At 33.3% G+C, this 17495-nt stretch overlaps 1 protein-coding gene and 1 non-coding gene across 2 annotated transcripts; both read left to right on the forward strand.

The window, feature by feature from the left end:
* The first annotated feature begins 9872 nt into the window (after positions 1 to 9872).
* Positions 9873 to 13377, forward strand: LOC100247845 (patellin-4). The gene is made up of 4 exons (XM_002263915.5): positions 9873 to 11138; positions 11231 to 11355; positions 11971 to 12112; positions 12923 to 13377. Exons 1-4 carry the CDS (start codon positions 9999 to 10001, stop codon positions 13208 to 13210), a joined length of 1695 nt encoding a protein of 564 aa, XP_002263951.1. The 5' UTR covers positions 9873 to 9998; the 3' UTR covers positions 13211 to 13377.
* An 807-nt stretch (positions 13378 to 14184) lies between these two features.
* On the forward strand, positions 14185 to 14257 carry TRNAR-CCG (transfer RNA arginine (anticodon CCG)). The gene has a single exon. It is a non-coding gene; the product is annotated as a tRNA-Arg (tRNA).
* Positions 14258 to 17495: the final 3238 nt, after the last annotated feature.

Consider the following 17495-nt stretch of genomic DNA (forward strand, 5'->3'; position numbering starts at 1 on the left):
GATGTTTTGCAGATTTTTCTCATTACTCGATCTATTTCTTGATCTTTGCGAGTTGTCATACTGGGGCATACACCCTCTCTGGGTTCATCATATCTCATGTTGATTTCATGGTCGTTCGACCCATTTGTTGATATTTTCGAGTCTTTTACTGAGGCATACCTCATTTTCATTGAGTTCATTATCCCAATCACTTCTTTAGGGTTCTTTTGGGCGTTTCTATTGTAGACCACATTTCTTGTTTCTTGTTTTTACTTTAGGTATCTTCTTTTGCAGATCACATACTTCTTTCTTTTCCGTTAGTTTGTTTAAGGCATCCCTCTTTCGTCAGTTTAGGGCATCTCTCTACCGTCAATTTGGTTAGGGCACTCCCTTTTTTCCATCAATTTTTTTAGGGCATCCCCTTTATTTCAGTTATCACCACCATAGATCAAACATTTATGGGCATTTCAGATTCACCACCATAGATTGTGTATCTATGGGCATTTGTTATAGTTATCTCACCATCATAGATTTTCATCTATGAGCATTTATTTCAGTTATCTCACCACCATAGATTTTCATCTATAAGCCTTGATCAGTTTTCACCACCATAGATTTTCATCTATGGGCCTTGATCAGTTTTCACCACCATAGATTGGACATCTAAGGGCATTTCAGATTCACCATCATAGATTTTCATCTATAAGCATTTGTTTCAGTTATCTCACTACCATAGATCAGACATCTACGGGCATTTCAGATTCACCACCATTAGATTTTCATATATGAGCCTTGATCAATTTTCACCACTATAGATCGAACATCTATGGGCATTTCAGTTATCTCACCATCATAGATCTTCATCTATAAGCATTTGTTTCAATTATCTCACCACCATAGATCAAACATCTATGGGCATTTCAATTTCACCACCATGGATTATCATCCATGGGCCTTGATCAGTTTTCACCACCATGGATTGGACATCCATGGGCATCTCAGATTCACCACCATAAATCAGACATCCATGGGCATTCAGTTTCACCACCATAGATTATCATCTATGGGACTTGATCTGTTTTCACCACCATAGATCAGACATCTATGGGCATTTCAGTTTTCACCACCATAGATCAAACATCTATGGGCATTTCAGTTTTTACCACCATAGATTGCGTATCTATGGGCATTTTTTACGTTATCTCACCATCATAGATTTTCATCTATGAGCATTTGTTTCAATTAGCTCACCACCATAGATTAGACATCAATGGGCATTTTAGTTGATTCACCACCATGGATTTTCATCCTTGGGCCTTTGAGATTATTACCACCACAAATTTTTATTTGTGGGTTTTTGAGAGTTTCACCATCATAGATTGGCATCTATGGACATTTCTGTTGTATCACCACCGTAGGTTTTCACCTATGGGCCTTCTAGTTTAGCATTTAGAGTTAGCTTTTGGGTTTGGCTTCCAAAGCTATTCTATTCTCAATTAAGCGTTTAGAGTCAATCTTGTCATTCAGAGCCATAGTTCCTAATATTCATGATCATAGCATTACATGTTTTGTTCTCACAGTTTCACATTCCATCTTACTTCTCTTTGTTGCATATGTGTTTGTCACTTCATTGTGATATTCTAGAGTTTTTTCTCATATTTTGTGCAGGATATAACTCTATGAGCTCATAGCATGTGTCTTGGTTGTATTGTTAGATACTCTACACCTTGTGTCCTCATATGGTACACGTATGGTTTTTCCTTTTATACTCATTTTTATGTTCTTTGGTAGTTCGACTGTTACTCATCTTTGACATTGATCTTCGAGTCACTTCTTGAGACATATTAGAGATAGTCTAGATCCATAGCGCAACTCTAGAGACATTCTAAGAGCTACCCTTCTCTTAGGATTTTAGAACCTTTTTTGTTCCTTTATTGGTTTGAGCGAGTTTGTGTTCTACTTGTGTACCTTTAAGGGTCTTTCTTTTTCTTCGGTAAAGTTCACTTCATTCCACTCACTATTCATACTTTCTTTTCATTCTATTATTCGTATTCCTTACACTCGTGAACTGTACCGAAGAGGGGCACATTTGTAGACCCCTTTTGGCTGGCCACCCGAGGAGTAATTTTTTTCTATTTTTTGGAGTGGGGGATGGCTACTAGCTGTATGTTGAGACACATGGCGAAGCACGTCACCAACTCACCAACGTGGTGGTTGGGATAAAGACTTGCTGAGTAGATGGGGAGCAGGGAGTCAGTAGAAGCTTGCATGAAAATAAAGAGAGGAGAGGGAAACGGGGTGGAGAGAACTAAAACTTTTGGGGAGAGCAACTTGAGAAAGGAAGCTGGAAGTTGGGTTCGAGGGCATATCTATCAGGTATGGCCACAACTTTTTTTTTTCCTCTTCTTCTTTACGATTCTCTTCATTATTTTACTTCATTTTCTGTTGATTTTTTTTAGCATTATCATGATTGACTGAGAGTGGGTGTTAAGGATTTACATGTTGAACTTTATTGATTTTCAAATATTTCTTTTTATATACTTTTTTGTTGTTGATTTCTTTGTTATTCACGTGGGTCGATTTCGGGTTGTTGTGGCTCTATTCTGTATACACGACATAGCAATCTGGAAGTATATCCATGTTTTGAATCTTCTTGAGGTTTTCCCCACTTGCTCTAAGCTCATGGAAGACATATGAAATGGGGCTTCATACACTTATTTTCTGTTTGATTTTCTATTTGTTTTTTTTTCTTTCTTTTTCCTTATACTTTACTCGTCTTTGCTCTGTTCCTCTCTTTTGATTGCTTTCGGAAATGCAACCCCAAGTCATATACCCAAAACCGCTAGTCATTTTTTGGCACTAAAAAATGGGTGCAACCTCCAAGCGGTTTTGTGAGCTTCTCGACTTGAAGAAAGACTGACTCGTCGACGCTGTTGTCGGCTTCAACACCAACTCACCTTGACGCCATGACAGAGAAGTAGAGCATGAAAACCAAAGCAACCGTAGAAAAAGAGTGGGAATTGAATGACAGCGTGCCAGCTTGCTTCGTTTGGTCCGATGTCGTCTCCGACGGTGGGGCAAGCTGCCATGTCTGTATCGGCAACCTAGTCGGTGTCTGAGCATACACAGAGGAAGATGTATGTGAGCAATGTGGAAGCGGGACTTAAAATGTGGGAGTTTAGAGAGATTGCATTTCTGATTGTACAGCTTTATTTTGGCCAGTATATGCGAACGAGTGGGGTAGGTTTTTGATGGTGTGTTTGGTTTTGAATGGAAGAGAAATGGTGCATCAGTTGGTTAGTCAGCTCAAAATGGTGGTTGATGAGTGTAAGTGGACATTTCAGGAAGGAGACTTTAAAAAATAGGAGCTGGTGGTTCAAGAAATAGTTAGATTCTTGAAAGCTGACACAACTTTTATGAAGCACCACATATGAGAGTATCAAAATAATTTTTACAACTTCATTTATGCTTTCAAAATATCAATTTTCAAAACTCACTTTTTCTCAAATAACTTTCAAAACTCCAATTTTCCAAATTTAATTTTTAAAACTTCAAATTTTAAATAATTTTCGAAACTCTAATTTCTCTCAAATTTAATTTCCAATTTTCACATTTATTTATTTAATCATTATATTTTCGTTATTATTATTATTCTATTTATTTATTTATTTATTTATTTTTAAAATTCCATCTTCAAATAATTCTTCAAAATTCTGATTTCCAAATTTAATTTCCAATTTCCAATTTTCACATTTATTTATTTAATCATTATATTTTCATTATTATTATTATTCTATTTATTCATTTATTTTTTTAAATCCCATCTTTAAATAATTCTTCAAAATTCCAATTTCCAAATTTAATTTCCAATTTCCAATATCCCAATTTTCACATTTGTTTATTATTATTATTATTATTATTATTATTATTATTATTATTATTATTATTATTATTATGATTATTATTATTATTATTATTATTATTATTATTATTATTATTATTATTTTATTTATTTTTAAGATTCCATCTTCATATAATTTCCAATATTCCAATTTTCATAATTTAATTTTTGAAATTCCAATTTCTTTCAAATTTAATTCCCAAAATTCCAATTCTTAAATTTAATTTCCAAAACGTCAATTTTCAAACAATTTTCGATCTTTCAATTTTTGAATAAATTTGAAAATTTTAATTTTCTTTCAAATAATTTTAATTTCACTCCAGATTTCAAATATTTCTTTAATTCTATCACTTTTCATCTTTCCTTAAGTTTCAGGGTCACCAAAAATCCCGTGTTTAATAAACTTGTTGCCTTTTTCTTTCAGGCAAGCACCTTCATAAATTTTTCTTTGATTTTAAAATAATTTTTTATGTTTCTCTTGATTTTAAATAAGCAAGAATGAATTTTTCATAATTCCAAAATAGTGGAATTTGTGAGACTAATTCATGCAAAGATAAATTGGGCTTTAATGGGGGCCCCACATATGAGTTTTCTCTTCTGATTGCTAATTGTATACTTAATGAATATTGTTTGATCTTTATCTTGCTCTTTTACATGCATGTGATATATTTTGTACTCGTTATTGAACACTAACTCTGTTTCATGATAGCGCTTTATCATCTGCTACCAAGGTACACTCTCACTCTCACTTTGTTCATTTATCTATTATCATGACTTGCTTTTAATCTATGATCACTTTGGTATCCATTGATCTCCTAGTCAATTGTTGATTCATTCCCAATTGGTGTCTCAGCTGATTCAGGTCCAGCTAGTGTCCCTTGATTTTGGTCCTTAGGGAGTAATCAACAAAATTTATAACCTATTACACCATGTACTAAGATAGCCTTAGCTAGCATAGCATAGTGGCTCTAGGGTCGTTCACTGGGATGGGTTTTCACCTCACAATTGATATTAATTCAAAGCTGAATTGGTGCTTTTTCATTTCAAGGTTAGCTTTAAAAGAAAACATAATCTTTGGTGGAAAAAGGTTTGGTTTTAAGCTAACCAAAAATAATAGTAACTAATTTTAATTACAAAGAAAAAATGTTTCTTGGAGTTTAGATCACTAGGCTCAGATTCCTTGTACAAAAAGGGAGTTCCGGTCACTTGTTTCTTTTCCTCGCATTAGAGAATTAATATATAGTTAATTCTCTAACCGATGTGGTACAGATGCTTCCCTTTAATGGGTTCAAACACTAAATCTCTCTCACTGATGCAACTTGCAATGGCTCGTGTCTCTTACTTAGCATTTGCCATTCAAAGTGATCTTTAACCTTAGATTTCCCTTCACAAGCTCGCAAGAGATAACTAATGGATATCTCCTTAGAGTCCAAAAGCTTATCAAGTGTTGGCTATTCTAGAAAATCCTACCTTCAAACCACCTCCCAAAGGCTCACAAGAGATAAACTAGTGCATTTCAATGGATGAAGATCACTTGCCTTACCAAGTGTTGGCCCAGGTGATTTAAAGGTGTTTTAAGTTAACTAAAAAGATAAAAACCATTAACGGGTCACACTTTCTCTTCATTAATGGCTGAAACCACAAAGCTATAAATTCTTGCACTTGGAACCTTTCCCAGCAACCTTAGCTCCAAGGAACTAAAAGTCTAGCCACTCATTCTCTGAGGAAACTTCCTCAGAGCTTGTTTGGCTAGTAAGAAAAAGAATGAGAAAAAATATATATATAGGAAAAACAGAGCAAGTGCTCTGTAAAATATATTTCTTACAAAATTGTACAAAGGATGTGTCTGAGAACAAGGAGAGTTTGGGGATTTAGACATCAAATATCTAAAGCAAAATATCTCAAAATGTCGGTCGCACATATCGGGAAGCTTCAGGAGAACACCGCAGCACTGTGCAAAATGGCTGCGAAACTCTCCTGGTAAGCGCTATTAGAGGATCCGGACATGTCTAACCGGGGAAGTTGAAATGCTCTGCTCTCCCATCCGATGTCAGGTGCCGGATGTGAAATATTCGATCAGAGGATCCAAACATGTCTGATTGGACAGAATTCTGGATGTGAGATATCCTGGAGAAGGTGGAATGTCGGCCGAACAGAATTCTTCCCCGGGTGGAATGAGCTATGTCGTGCGTCGCAAAGGGGAACCGTCTGCGTGTGCAAGGTGTAGGGACCCCTCCCCTTGATGACACGGAGCGCGCATCGCTATCCGGAGCAACTCCATCCGAATTCCCTAAGAGGACACGTGGCGCGCTCCCTTATCCGGACTCCCTCAGGGAGAAGCACACGACACTCGTGAACATCACACCCCGGACGATAGCATATCCTATCCGGATATGTTGTCCAGATCATTGACTAAAGTGAGCAAGCCTTGCTACGTCATTCTGACAGCCTGCCACAGCCCATGTTCCGCCGCTCTCCGATGGTGTGTCCGGACGCCCTGTCTAGACATCTTTGCCATGGATTCCAAAGAACTCTCCTCAATCTCGGATTGCTTTGGTGATCAAAAAGCTATCAAAACACCAAAACTTAACACAATTTGATTAGAATTGATTGCAAGGGTCCTTAATATGTCAATTGGGTTAAAAGGTGATAACTACTACTCAAAAGTATTTAAAAGAGTTAATTACAAGCTATGAAATAGCACTTTTTGAGTAGTAATCAATTGTCATGTTTACTTCACCTTATTTAGTAAAGACCCATTTTTAGGGGCTCAGAAGGGTGCTACGGTTTTTACCATACCTTCCCAATAAGTAACTTGACCCCAAATCCAGGCTCGATTTTTCACAGACTTTTTTTTCCAAATAAGGAGTCACACTTAGGGTTTTTCTTTCTTATTTTGTTTTCCCTTTAAAAATAAAACAAAAATAAGTGGCGACTCCAAGTCTTTTCTAAAAATCAATTTTTCACTAAACAAATAAAAAAAACGAGTTTCGCCATCTAGTGGAAACGCATTGAGCGAAATGCGGGGTCCACAATGTAGCATAGTTGGTTGCCACGTGTCAAAGTTTTTTAAAAGAAAAAAGGACAACCATTATACTCTTTGACTTGTCAATTCAAAATAAAAAATAAAAATAAAATGTTGTTTGCCGTAGGAGGACAAGTAGGTAGGGAGGATGGTATAGTTTTAGAACTTTGATGATTTTTCACTATTAAAGCGCATCTTTCGTTATTTTTTTTTACAAATTGCAGGTATTTTGGAAGTGAGAAGTTAAACTAATGTTTTCAGAACCGTACCAGTCATTGAACCGAAAAAGTTATCGGTTCACGGTTCATTGGTCGAACCGGTGGTCGAACAGCGATTGAACCGGTGATGTCATAAATATATAATTTATATTTTATTAAAATTAAAAATAATTTTAAGAAATTAATATGATATTAAAATTATAGCATTTCATTGTTTTTGTATTTGATGTTTATTAAATGATAAACATGAATATAAATGTAAATATATCAAATGTTATTAAATAAAATATGTATAATATTTACATATGAGAAGAAAATTATAACATTTAATTTTATCTACATATCTATGCATTTTATTATTTTAAAATTTTAAAAATATTATATTAATTAATTTATATTATTTAATTTATTTTCATATTTATTGTTAATAATTATTATAAAAATAAACATGAATATAAATATTTATATTTGTTTAAATGTTTTATATTATAAAAATTTGCAAATAGCATTAATATAAAATATTGTTATCTATATCTAACAAAGGAGTTGTGCCAACCAAAATGGTTGGCATCTTTCTTTTGTAAACCTTTGATCCAAGGTTCAAATTGCACATTGCATTTATTATTCTTTATAACCACATCCCACATCGGAAACTCACAAATATAATGAGTTCCATAAATAACCCACACCTACTTAAAGAGACAAGCTACCTGTGGGCTGGCTGGTGGGTGGGAAGACTGCAACCCAATTCAAAAGACACAAAGCCCATGAATCTTTTGGTAAACCGACATGTTGATTGGCTCACAAATAATCGAACGGTTTAATCGTCTGTCCGATTCGATGCTGGTCCAAAGCCCCTTTCGGTTCAAAAGCTAAATCAGACCAGATCAAGGTCCGATCGACGGTTCAACCGATTGAACCAATCGGGTCCGATTTTTAAATCATTGAGTTAAACTACTCAAAAATGTTATTTTTAAAATGGTGCATGATTACATATGACTCTAGAGTGAGATGTGATTCCTTTTACTATTAGGCCAACTCTATTGTACCTTGATGAACACACATGCAATTATATATATATATATATATTAGAATACGTTTTTTATGTGCATATTATAAATTAACTAAAATAAAAATATTTATACATGCATAATAATTTGTTTTATATCCTTCAACATATTCAGATTAAATATATTATAATATTTAATATTAATGTGTTTTCAAATCATGAAAATTATCACAATGAGATGTGATTCCTTTTACTATTAGGCCAACTCTATTGTACCTTGATGAACACACATGCAATAATATATATATATATATATATATTAGAATACGTTTTTTATATGCATATTATAAATTAACTAAAATAAAAATATTTATACATGCATAATAATTTGTTTTATATCCTTCAACATATTCAGATTAAATATATTATAATATTTAATATTAATGTGTTTTCAAATCGTGAAAATTATCACAAATGTCACAAAATATTATATATTATTTTAAAACATAATCTAAATATATATATATATATATATATATATATATATATGACATATTATTTCTTATTTTATCATTTCTTGAAATTTTATTTCACATTTTTAAGAGTTTTGATCAATTTTTGGTCCATCGATATTTTTTATCAAAGTTTTCATCGATATTTTTTTATATATCCTGAACTAACCTATACGGTAAAAACCAATATTTATATCACTATATTTAACGAAATAAAACTTCACATCTCACTTCTTGAATTATTTTTTCTATTACCGATATCCTAATTTAACTAAATAAAAACCCTAACATCTCACTTCCTGAATTATTTTTTATTATTTACTACTTAATTTAACTAAATTAAGTAGGTTGTATTTACTACTTATTTTTTATTATATGAAAGGATAATCTACCTAAATTTCATATAAGTATGTGATAAAATAAATCTTTCAATTGAAAGTATTTTACATCTAATAAATATATTGAAATTAAGAAAAAGTAAATATTTAATTAAAATTTTAAATACTGATTAATAATTATTCAATTTAATAAGTTTATCATTGTATTCAATTGTCTTTATATCTCAAGAATTCATTTAGTGATTTTTATTCAATTATATAATTAATCTAATGTTCTTTTTTCTTTTTTCTTTTACTTCTTAATATTTAATAAAAATAGAATATTAAAAAAACCAAATAACTTAATACTTATCTATGAGGTTTATTCAATGGAGACTTAGCTATGTATGTTAAGCCCAATTTAGATTTATTTTTTCAAAAGTAAAGATCTATTTTTTAAAATTTATATATGTTTTGCTAATTTTTGTTTAACGAGCTTATGATTTAAAAATAATATAATATGAAATAAGTAAAATGTTGTTCTTTATAAAACATATATTTTAACTTATGTAAGAAGTTCTTCCATATTTAATAAAACCTTTTTTGTATTTTCTTTGATCGTTTTCTTTTCTTCTTTTTTTCCTTTCATTTTTCTTTCCCTTTTATTTCTTAGAAACTAAACATAGGCTTAATTCCAAAATCCAAATATTGTATATTCAAAAAGGAGAAGAAAAAAAAAAGTGGGGTGCGGGGGTGGTGGCGTGGCTGGGGGTATGGGCCTGGGTCATTGGCTGTCCATCGGCCCAATTCATATATGGTTTGAACTCTTCAACACTTGGACTGAGGCTTTTTTTTTTTTCTTTTCATAATTCTGTTATATAACAGTTGATGGAAAATATTAGGATGAGAGTGAACGGAGGAAAGATGTGAGGTCTGTGTGGTTCTCTCTGCTTTTTTTTCTCAGTCAAAATTTTTCTCTCAATTTTCCACTTATTCCCATCTTGAAAACTTCTGTTGGATCCAAAAAAGTTTTAACCATGGCTGAGGAAGCAATACCCAAGGAGATACAGGTAGCCAAAGATGAGGTCCCTCAAAAGCAAGAGCCATCAAAGAAGGACGTTGAGGTTGAAGGGGCTGCAACTGGGGATGTAAAAGATGCAGAGAAAGATGGAGATTCCAAGAAATTCAATGACCCGAAGCCGGGATTGGCAGCATTGATTGATGATGAGAAGGAAAATGAAGGTGTGTCTAAGGATTCAGTAGTTGATTCCTTGGTTGCTGAGAGGGGAGCTTCATTCCAGGAGGAGAGCAACCTTCCATCCGATCTCAAAGACTTGGAGAAGAAGGCATTGCTTGATCTCAGATCGAAGATCGAAGACGCAATACGCAGTAACACTTTGTTCGAGGAGGAGAAGAAGCAAGCGGAAGAGGCCGAGAAAGCAAGGTCGCCGGAGAAAGAAGGAGAAGAGAAGGAAAAATCAGTGGTGAATGAAGGACAAGGAGAAGAAAAAAAACCAGAGGAATTGGCAGTAGAGGAAGGGAAAGAAGAAGAAAAACCCGAAAACTTGGGCTTCAATGGAGAGAAAAATGAGACCAAACAGAAAGAAGAGGAACAAGAGAAAATCAATATTGAAATCGGGAAAAAGGCCATTGAAGTTGACGAGGAAATCAAGCTGTGGGGAGTACCCTTACTGCCAAGCAAAGGAGACAAGGGAACCGATGTAATCCTCCTCAAATTCTTGCGAGCCCGAGAATTCAAGGTCCAGGAGGCCTTCGAGATGCTGAGAAACACCCTCAAATGGATAAAAGATAACAACATCGACATCATTCTGGAGGAGGAGTTTCCGCCCGAGCTGAGCTCGGTGGCATACATGCAAGGCATGGATAGGAAAGGCCACCCCATCTGCTACAACATCTTCGGCACGTTTCTGAACGATGAAATCTACAACAAGACGTTTGGGACCGAAGAACTTCGCCACAAGTTCTTGAGATGGAGGTTTCAGCTGATGGAGAGGGGGATTAAGAAGCTTGATTTTGGGTCAGGTGGGGCAACGTCAATGCTTCAAGTGAATGACCTGAGGAACAGCCCTGGGCCGACCAAGAAGGAGCTTCGCCAAGCTATGAAACAGGCCGTTGGGCTTCTCCAAGACAATTACCCTGAATTTGTTTCAAGAAATGTAAATAATATTACCCCTTCATTCTCATTTTCTTTCTTGAATTTCTTGCAAGACAATTATTGGCCTGAATTTTGTTTGATTTCTGATTCCAGATCTTCATTAATGTGCCCTTCTGGTCTTACGCCTTCTATGCTGTTGTATCGCCTTTCTTCACACAAAGAAGCAAGAACAAATTCGACTTTGCCCGCCCTGCCAGGGTCACTGAAACCCTTCTCAAGTAACTAAACTTCTCCTTGGTTTTTGCATGCTACTTGGAATAGTATGGATTGGTTTCCTTCTATCTATACTTTATTTTTCTTCATTTTTTCTTTTCTTTTATTTTATCTTTTTTTTTTTCCCTCTTATTTCCCCATGAAATTATCGAACATAATCTTAATGATAGCATATAAGAATATATAAAAAAAAAATATAAGAAGTTACATGTATTTTAATAGTTCGGCCATATCCAATAATAAGAAAAATCATTTTACCAAATATAGAAAATATTATAAAGTATAGAAAAAAAATATACAACTATTGAACGTTGTCATGTTTTCCTACTATTTGTATATAACCCTTCAATCGGAATAACAAACTCCAATTCTATCAGTGTCACTCCTTGCATTTCTACTTGCTCATTCTATCATAATTTTTTATCGAAAAACATATTCTTAATATCTTTTGTTATTTTAGAAAGAAATTTATTTTTCAATAATATGACATAGAAAATATTTCATACAATATTCTTCATGAAAAGGAATATCTATGAGTTAGGAATTTAGGAATTTGAAACATTTTTAGACCATTAGCATACTTTCAACAAAACTGAAACTAATCCAAAACTCGAATTTAGGTACATTGATGCTCAGCAAATCCCGGTTGGTTATGGTGGGTTTCACAGGGAGAATGATCCAGACTTCTCCATTGAAGATGGTGTTTCAGAGGTTATTATAAAGGGTGGATCATCAGGAGCCATTGCAATACCTGCACCAGAGGTGAGACTCTAAGACCAAACCTATACTAGTCTCTTTAGATCAATGCATGTCATTGAGAAGGCATTGGAAGACAACTCAACCCCTAACCCCATTTACCCTTTGTCCTTAAAGAAGAAAATTTTCCTACTAATATGTACTTGATGACTGAAACTTCAGAAAATTTGATGGCATAACAGTGGTTGTGTTTGGTTATAGATACAGTTGCAGCTAGTAGGTTGATCCAACCTAACCCCGACATTTGAATAGAATAGGACAATCATTTCAATACCCAAGTTGGGATTGAGTTAGATTTTTTCAATTCAAACTCAATTTGGGTTTAGCTCAAGTCAAGGTTTGGACAACCTAAGTCTAACCCGATTTAATATTTTTATAATATTCATAATATATATTATCTCATATGATAATATTCATTTTCTTTGAAAATTATTTTTAAAAAATATCAAAGATTTAAAAGTCGAAATTTTTGTTCTATTTACTTTAAGTTTTGATATAAATATATAAAAGTTTCAAAAAAACCAATATGAATTAATTATAAATTATAGAATCTAATCAACTCAAGTTTAATTCAATTAACTTTAACTTAATCTAAACTAAAATAAATGAGATTGAATTGGGTTGACCTTAAATTGAGTACCTTGCGTTAGATATTGGGTTGGATTGGGTTCCAAGTTTATTGTTTCTTAATTTGGGTTGGACCCACAATACTCATCGACTCGGGTAACCCGCCGTGGGAAATTAAGGGATGGAGGGTGAAAAAGATGATGATTTTTTTTGTGTGAATAACGTATATCGGTATATGTAATGTTTCAGGTAGGGACAAAATTCACATGGGAGATAACAGTGTTGGGGTGGGACGTGAACTACAGGGAGGAATTCGTGCCGAAAGATGAAGGGTCGTATACGATGATAGTACAGAAGGAGAGGAAGGTGGGGTGGGAGGAGGGAGCTATCAGAAACTCCTTCACCAACAAGGAAGCAGGCATGCTTGTGCTTACCATTGACAACGCTACTTTCAAGAAGAAGAGGGTTTTGTATCGATACAAGCCCAACTCCACCTCCACCACCACCACCACCCCCTCTTCTTCTACTACTACATGATCTCATCCATCATTCTCCACTTCAACTCACCATGGCCCAGAATAATGTTGACTTGTTCATTTTATTTTTTCCTTTTTCCTTAGAAGGATTAATTCTTCATGTGGGATAATTAATAATTTTGTGTTGGGTAAGTTAAATTCTCTATTTATTTGTTGTTGTAAGTGAAGATTTTGTAATTACTTTTTGATAATTTGAATATTATATGACTTATTCATAATCTACAAAAAGGTTTTAGAAGTTATCTTAGGATTTAAATATTTATATTTTGCCGTCATTGGGAAGTAAATAGAACAATAGATTGTTCAATTAAAAAATATATTTGTAATTTAAAATCAATCTTTGGCGGTTAAATTTGCCTAAAAATGTTAAAAAGTTTAGTTTTGAGTATCAGTGTGACTCATCTTTTGAGTGTATTTGTAAAATATTCTATTTTGTAATCTCATTTCATAAAAAATTAAAAGTTTTAGAAGCGATATTATTATTATTATTTTATAATAATAAAAAAAATTAACTATAGTCTTAAGTGTTGAAAAGATAGTACATTCAAATAAGAGACCTCCATTGTTCTTATATAAAATGAACTATAGAGGATTGGAAATATGTTTTTACTCATGTAAAATAATTATAAAATATAATTTTTTTAAAAATAATTTAAGTTTCATACATTTATCGTCAAAAGTGATATTTAGGATAGTAAAAAGTAGTACTTATATCATTAAGAAGTACTTGAATGGTTAAAGATAGTACGTAGTTTTCATAAAAATTGTATGAAATACTAATTATTTTTATATAGCTAGTAGTTTATAAACTTGAATTCCTATTTTGTGATTATTTTTCATATGAATGTATGGAAACACTTTTCCCCTCAAAAAAATACTATATAAGAAAGAGAAAAATTTAAGCCTCGTGGTTTGTGGTTAGTGAGCCATAACTGTAAATATATTATTTATATAAAGAATGCTTTAAGAGCAAAAGATCGCGTGGCCTAATGGATAAGGCGCTCGCCTCCGGAGCGGGAGATTGTGGGTTCGAGTCCCATCGCGATCGTTACCAAGGTCACTTTCATTTTTGTTTTTTAAAATTTATCAAATGGTATTTTTTTAATTATATAACTCATAATAAAAAATACTATCAAAGTATATGTATATATTCAAAGAGTCAGCATGATTTTCTTTAAAAGCAAACTCTATTAATGAAAACTTCTAACATTAAAAAAAGGAAATTAACTTTTTGAAAACAAATAAATTAGTCGAAAATTTTTTTTAAATACTTACAAAAATTACTGATAATAATTTCTAAAAAAATATTTGATTAATAATTCTCCATAAAACACTTGTAGAGATCAATTAAAAGTAATTTAAATAAAAAAAAAATTCAAACCCACTTTAACTAAAGCAACATTTATTATATATATATAAATTTAAATAATTTAACTTAACTCTAGTATTAAGTTTTTTATTTTAGTTTATTTTAATTAAATATTAAGTATTAACAAGGTGAATGTTCTAATAAGCTTGTGTTTTACTTGTTTCAAAAAGTTGTTTTTTTCAATTTGCGACCAAATTAATTCAAAACTGACCCAAATGACCTTTCAGGGCACCTAAAAAAATCCTAAGTTAAAGCATAAGTTACTGGGTAAAAGGAGCCAAAAAAGTAAGGATGGTTTCATGAACAAGGTTAGGTTTTTATGGGGGTTAACCGTAAAAATTCACTCTCATGGACATACTCCTCGACTTTTCTAAACAACCAGAACCACAGCTAAATGAACCTTCATTGAAAAATGAAGCTAGAAAAATGTATTATGGCAAGATTACTCCCTTTGGTTTACCTCAAAACAATAGCACTCCACCAAAGCATTCCAATATCAACAAATCTCTAGAGCTGATGTAGCTTTGAAAATGCGAAGGACAAATTGAAAGATATAAGAACAAGAATCAAATGTATCCATAAAGGTGTGATATCTCACATCGAATAAGGAAAAATATTATCAAAACTATAAATATGGATTCCTCTTAACCTTGTAGACGCATTTTAAAGTCGTAGACCCCTTTTAGGCACAAAAAGGACAATATATACATATATATCACATTGGTTAAGGAAAAAAGTTTTCAAGACTATATAAATATAGGTTCCTCTTAACCTTGTAAACACGTTTTAAAACCATGAATGTCATTTGGACCCAAGAGAGGACAATATATACATGGTTAAGAGCTCAGAGAGAATAATATATATACATGGTCCAGAGAGAACAATATATATATGGTTGAGATCCCGATGCGAGTCTTTGTTTGTTCAATCCCATGAGGGGTGGAGGATGTTGTGTCTACATAATTGGGGGTGATTGTGATATCCTATATCGAATAAGAGAAAAAGTTCCTAGAGATACATATTTATAGGCTTTTCTTAACCTTGTTGATGCGTATTAAAGCTGTGAAGGCCCTTTGAGCTCAAAGGGCACGATATCTACACGATTGGGAGTAGGTCATTACAAAAGACCTTACACAATTGATGCAAGAATTGAAGTTATCTATAGCCAATGAGCCTTCTTCCTGTCCTTCTTCGTCTTGTATCTGTTCTAACCTATAAAAAAAAAAACCAGTTTCTCCTAAATGCATCCCATTTTGAACTCGGAAAAACCAGGTTCAGATTGAAAGATACAAGAACTGGACATACCTGTAGAGGCCTCTTCCTCCATGAAAACCCAGCTTCTCTCAAATATATCTGTTGAACCCAGGTTTTGATTGAAGGATAAAAGAACTGAACATATCTATAAAGACCTCTTTTTTTAACATATCCATAGAGGCCTTCTTGAATATATCCATTTTAGCTTAGAAAACCCAGCTTCTCTCCTCTCATATATACAGATATCTGCTTTAGCTTTTTCACATTGAAAGATACAACTGAACATATCTATAGAGGCCTCTTCTTAAATTTATCTGCTTTAGCCTTTGGCAACCCAGGTTCAGACTGAATGATACAAGAACCTAACAAATCTATACAGGCTTCCTCCTGCTTCCAGTTTTTCACCAATGTAACTTAGTAGCAAGTCATCTGCATCATTTACTTCTCTATGATTACGCTTAAAGGGTGGCACCTATATTGTTATGTGGGATAATCCTTTTGGAATCCAACATAATACGCCTAATTTCTCCTGGGCATTCCAGTTTTGTTCTATGTTACAGGGAAAATTCAAAGCATGAGAAGTACTCTTGCCAAAAATGACATGACAAGGATTTAGACATGGGTTATGCAATTGAGATTGCCTATTAGTAAGATAATGTAACTTACAGTAACTAACAGGGGGCATGTCCAAGAAAGAAAAAGAACAATCTATTCTTATTTTATTGCAAGGCCCTTAAGACTCATATTGTACATTCTATCATAGATACATACTTCAATCTAGCCTAAGTTAAAAGAACACAATACACAATATAGACCTAAACCCTAGAAGCTTAAACTTTAATGAAAATTGGTTGTTTAACGTAGTATCAAAGTCTCATTTGGCGGGAGATCATATGTTCAAGCATCATCACGCCTATGTGTTTTTCCATGTGCAGATATGGGGTTGTATGTGAAGGAGGGTATTAAAAAGTACAATATGCATAGTGAACCCAAATCCTACAAGCTTAAAACTTTAAAAAAAAAATTCGTTATTTAAAAGCCTACAAATCCTAAGATATTGGAATTAAAGGAATCTGATAATTAGATATATACCAAAGGAATCTGACAGTTAAACACATACCAGCACCTGATGTTTGTGCCCAAGTCCATGTGAAAAAGGTTTTCTATGGAGTGCAAGTGACAATTTTTTCTTCAATATCAACAAATGTCAACTCCTTCCTAGTTTAAATAAGTTTATACCATCTCTAAATCTATGTGCCAATAGACAAACAGATATTCCATTTTTCTATCAAAGAATAGGATATTCTAGATAGTTGATGCCCTTTACCATTTCACTGATAGCACTCACCGAATTTCATAGTTTCTCCTAGTCCTATCAAAAGCTGATCTTAACCCAACTTTCATTAGGTGGAATCCATCCCACTAATTTTTCTATCAAAGAATAGGATATTCTAGATAGTTGATGCCCTTTACCATTTCACTGATAGCACTCACCGAATTTCATAGTTTCTCCTAGTCCTATCAAAAGCTGATCTTAACCCAACTTTCATTAGGTGGAATCCATCCCACTAATTTTTCTATCAAAGAATAGGATATTCTAGATAGTTGATGCCCTTTCCCATTTCACTGATAGCACTCACTGAATTTTATAGTTTCTCCTAGT

The sequence above is a fragment of the Vitis vinifera genome, chromosome 19 (assembly GCF_030704535.1).
Source record: "Vitis vinifera cultivar Pinot Noir 40024 chromosome 19, ASM3070453v1".
Taxonomy (NCBI): Eukaryota; Viridiplantae; Streptophyta; class Magnoliopsida; order Vitales; family Vitaceae; genus Vitis; species Vitis vinifera.

What these genes read in the sequence shown, in the direction of transcription:
- LOC100247845 (XM_002263915.5), top strand. Translation starts at nt 9,999, where the DNA reads ATGGCTGAGGAAGCAATACCCAAGGAGATACAGGTAGCCAAAGATGAG. An exon ending in GTCACTGAAACCCTTCTCAA is followed by an intron (nt 11,356 to 11,970) that starts GTAACTAAACTT and finishes ACTCGAATTTAG; the next exon opens with GTACATTGATGCTCAGCAAA. An exon ending in TTGCAATACCTGCACCAGAG is followed by an intron (nt 12,113 to 12,922) that starts GTGAGACTCTAA and finishes GTAATGTTTCAG; the next exon opens with GTAGGGACAAAATTCACATG.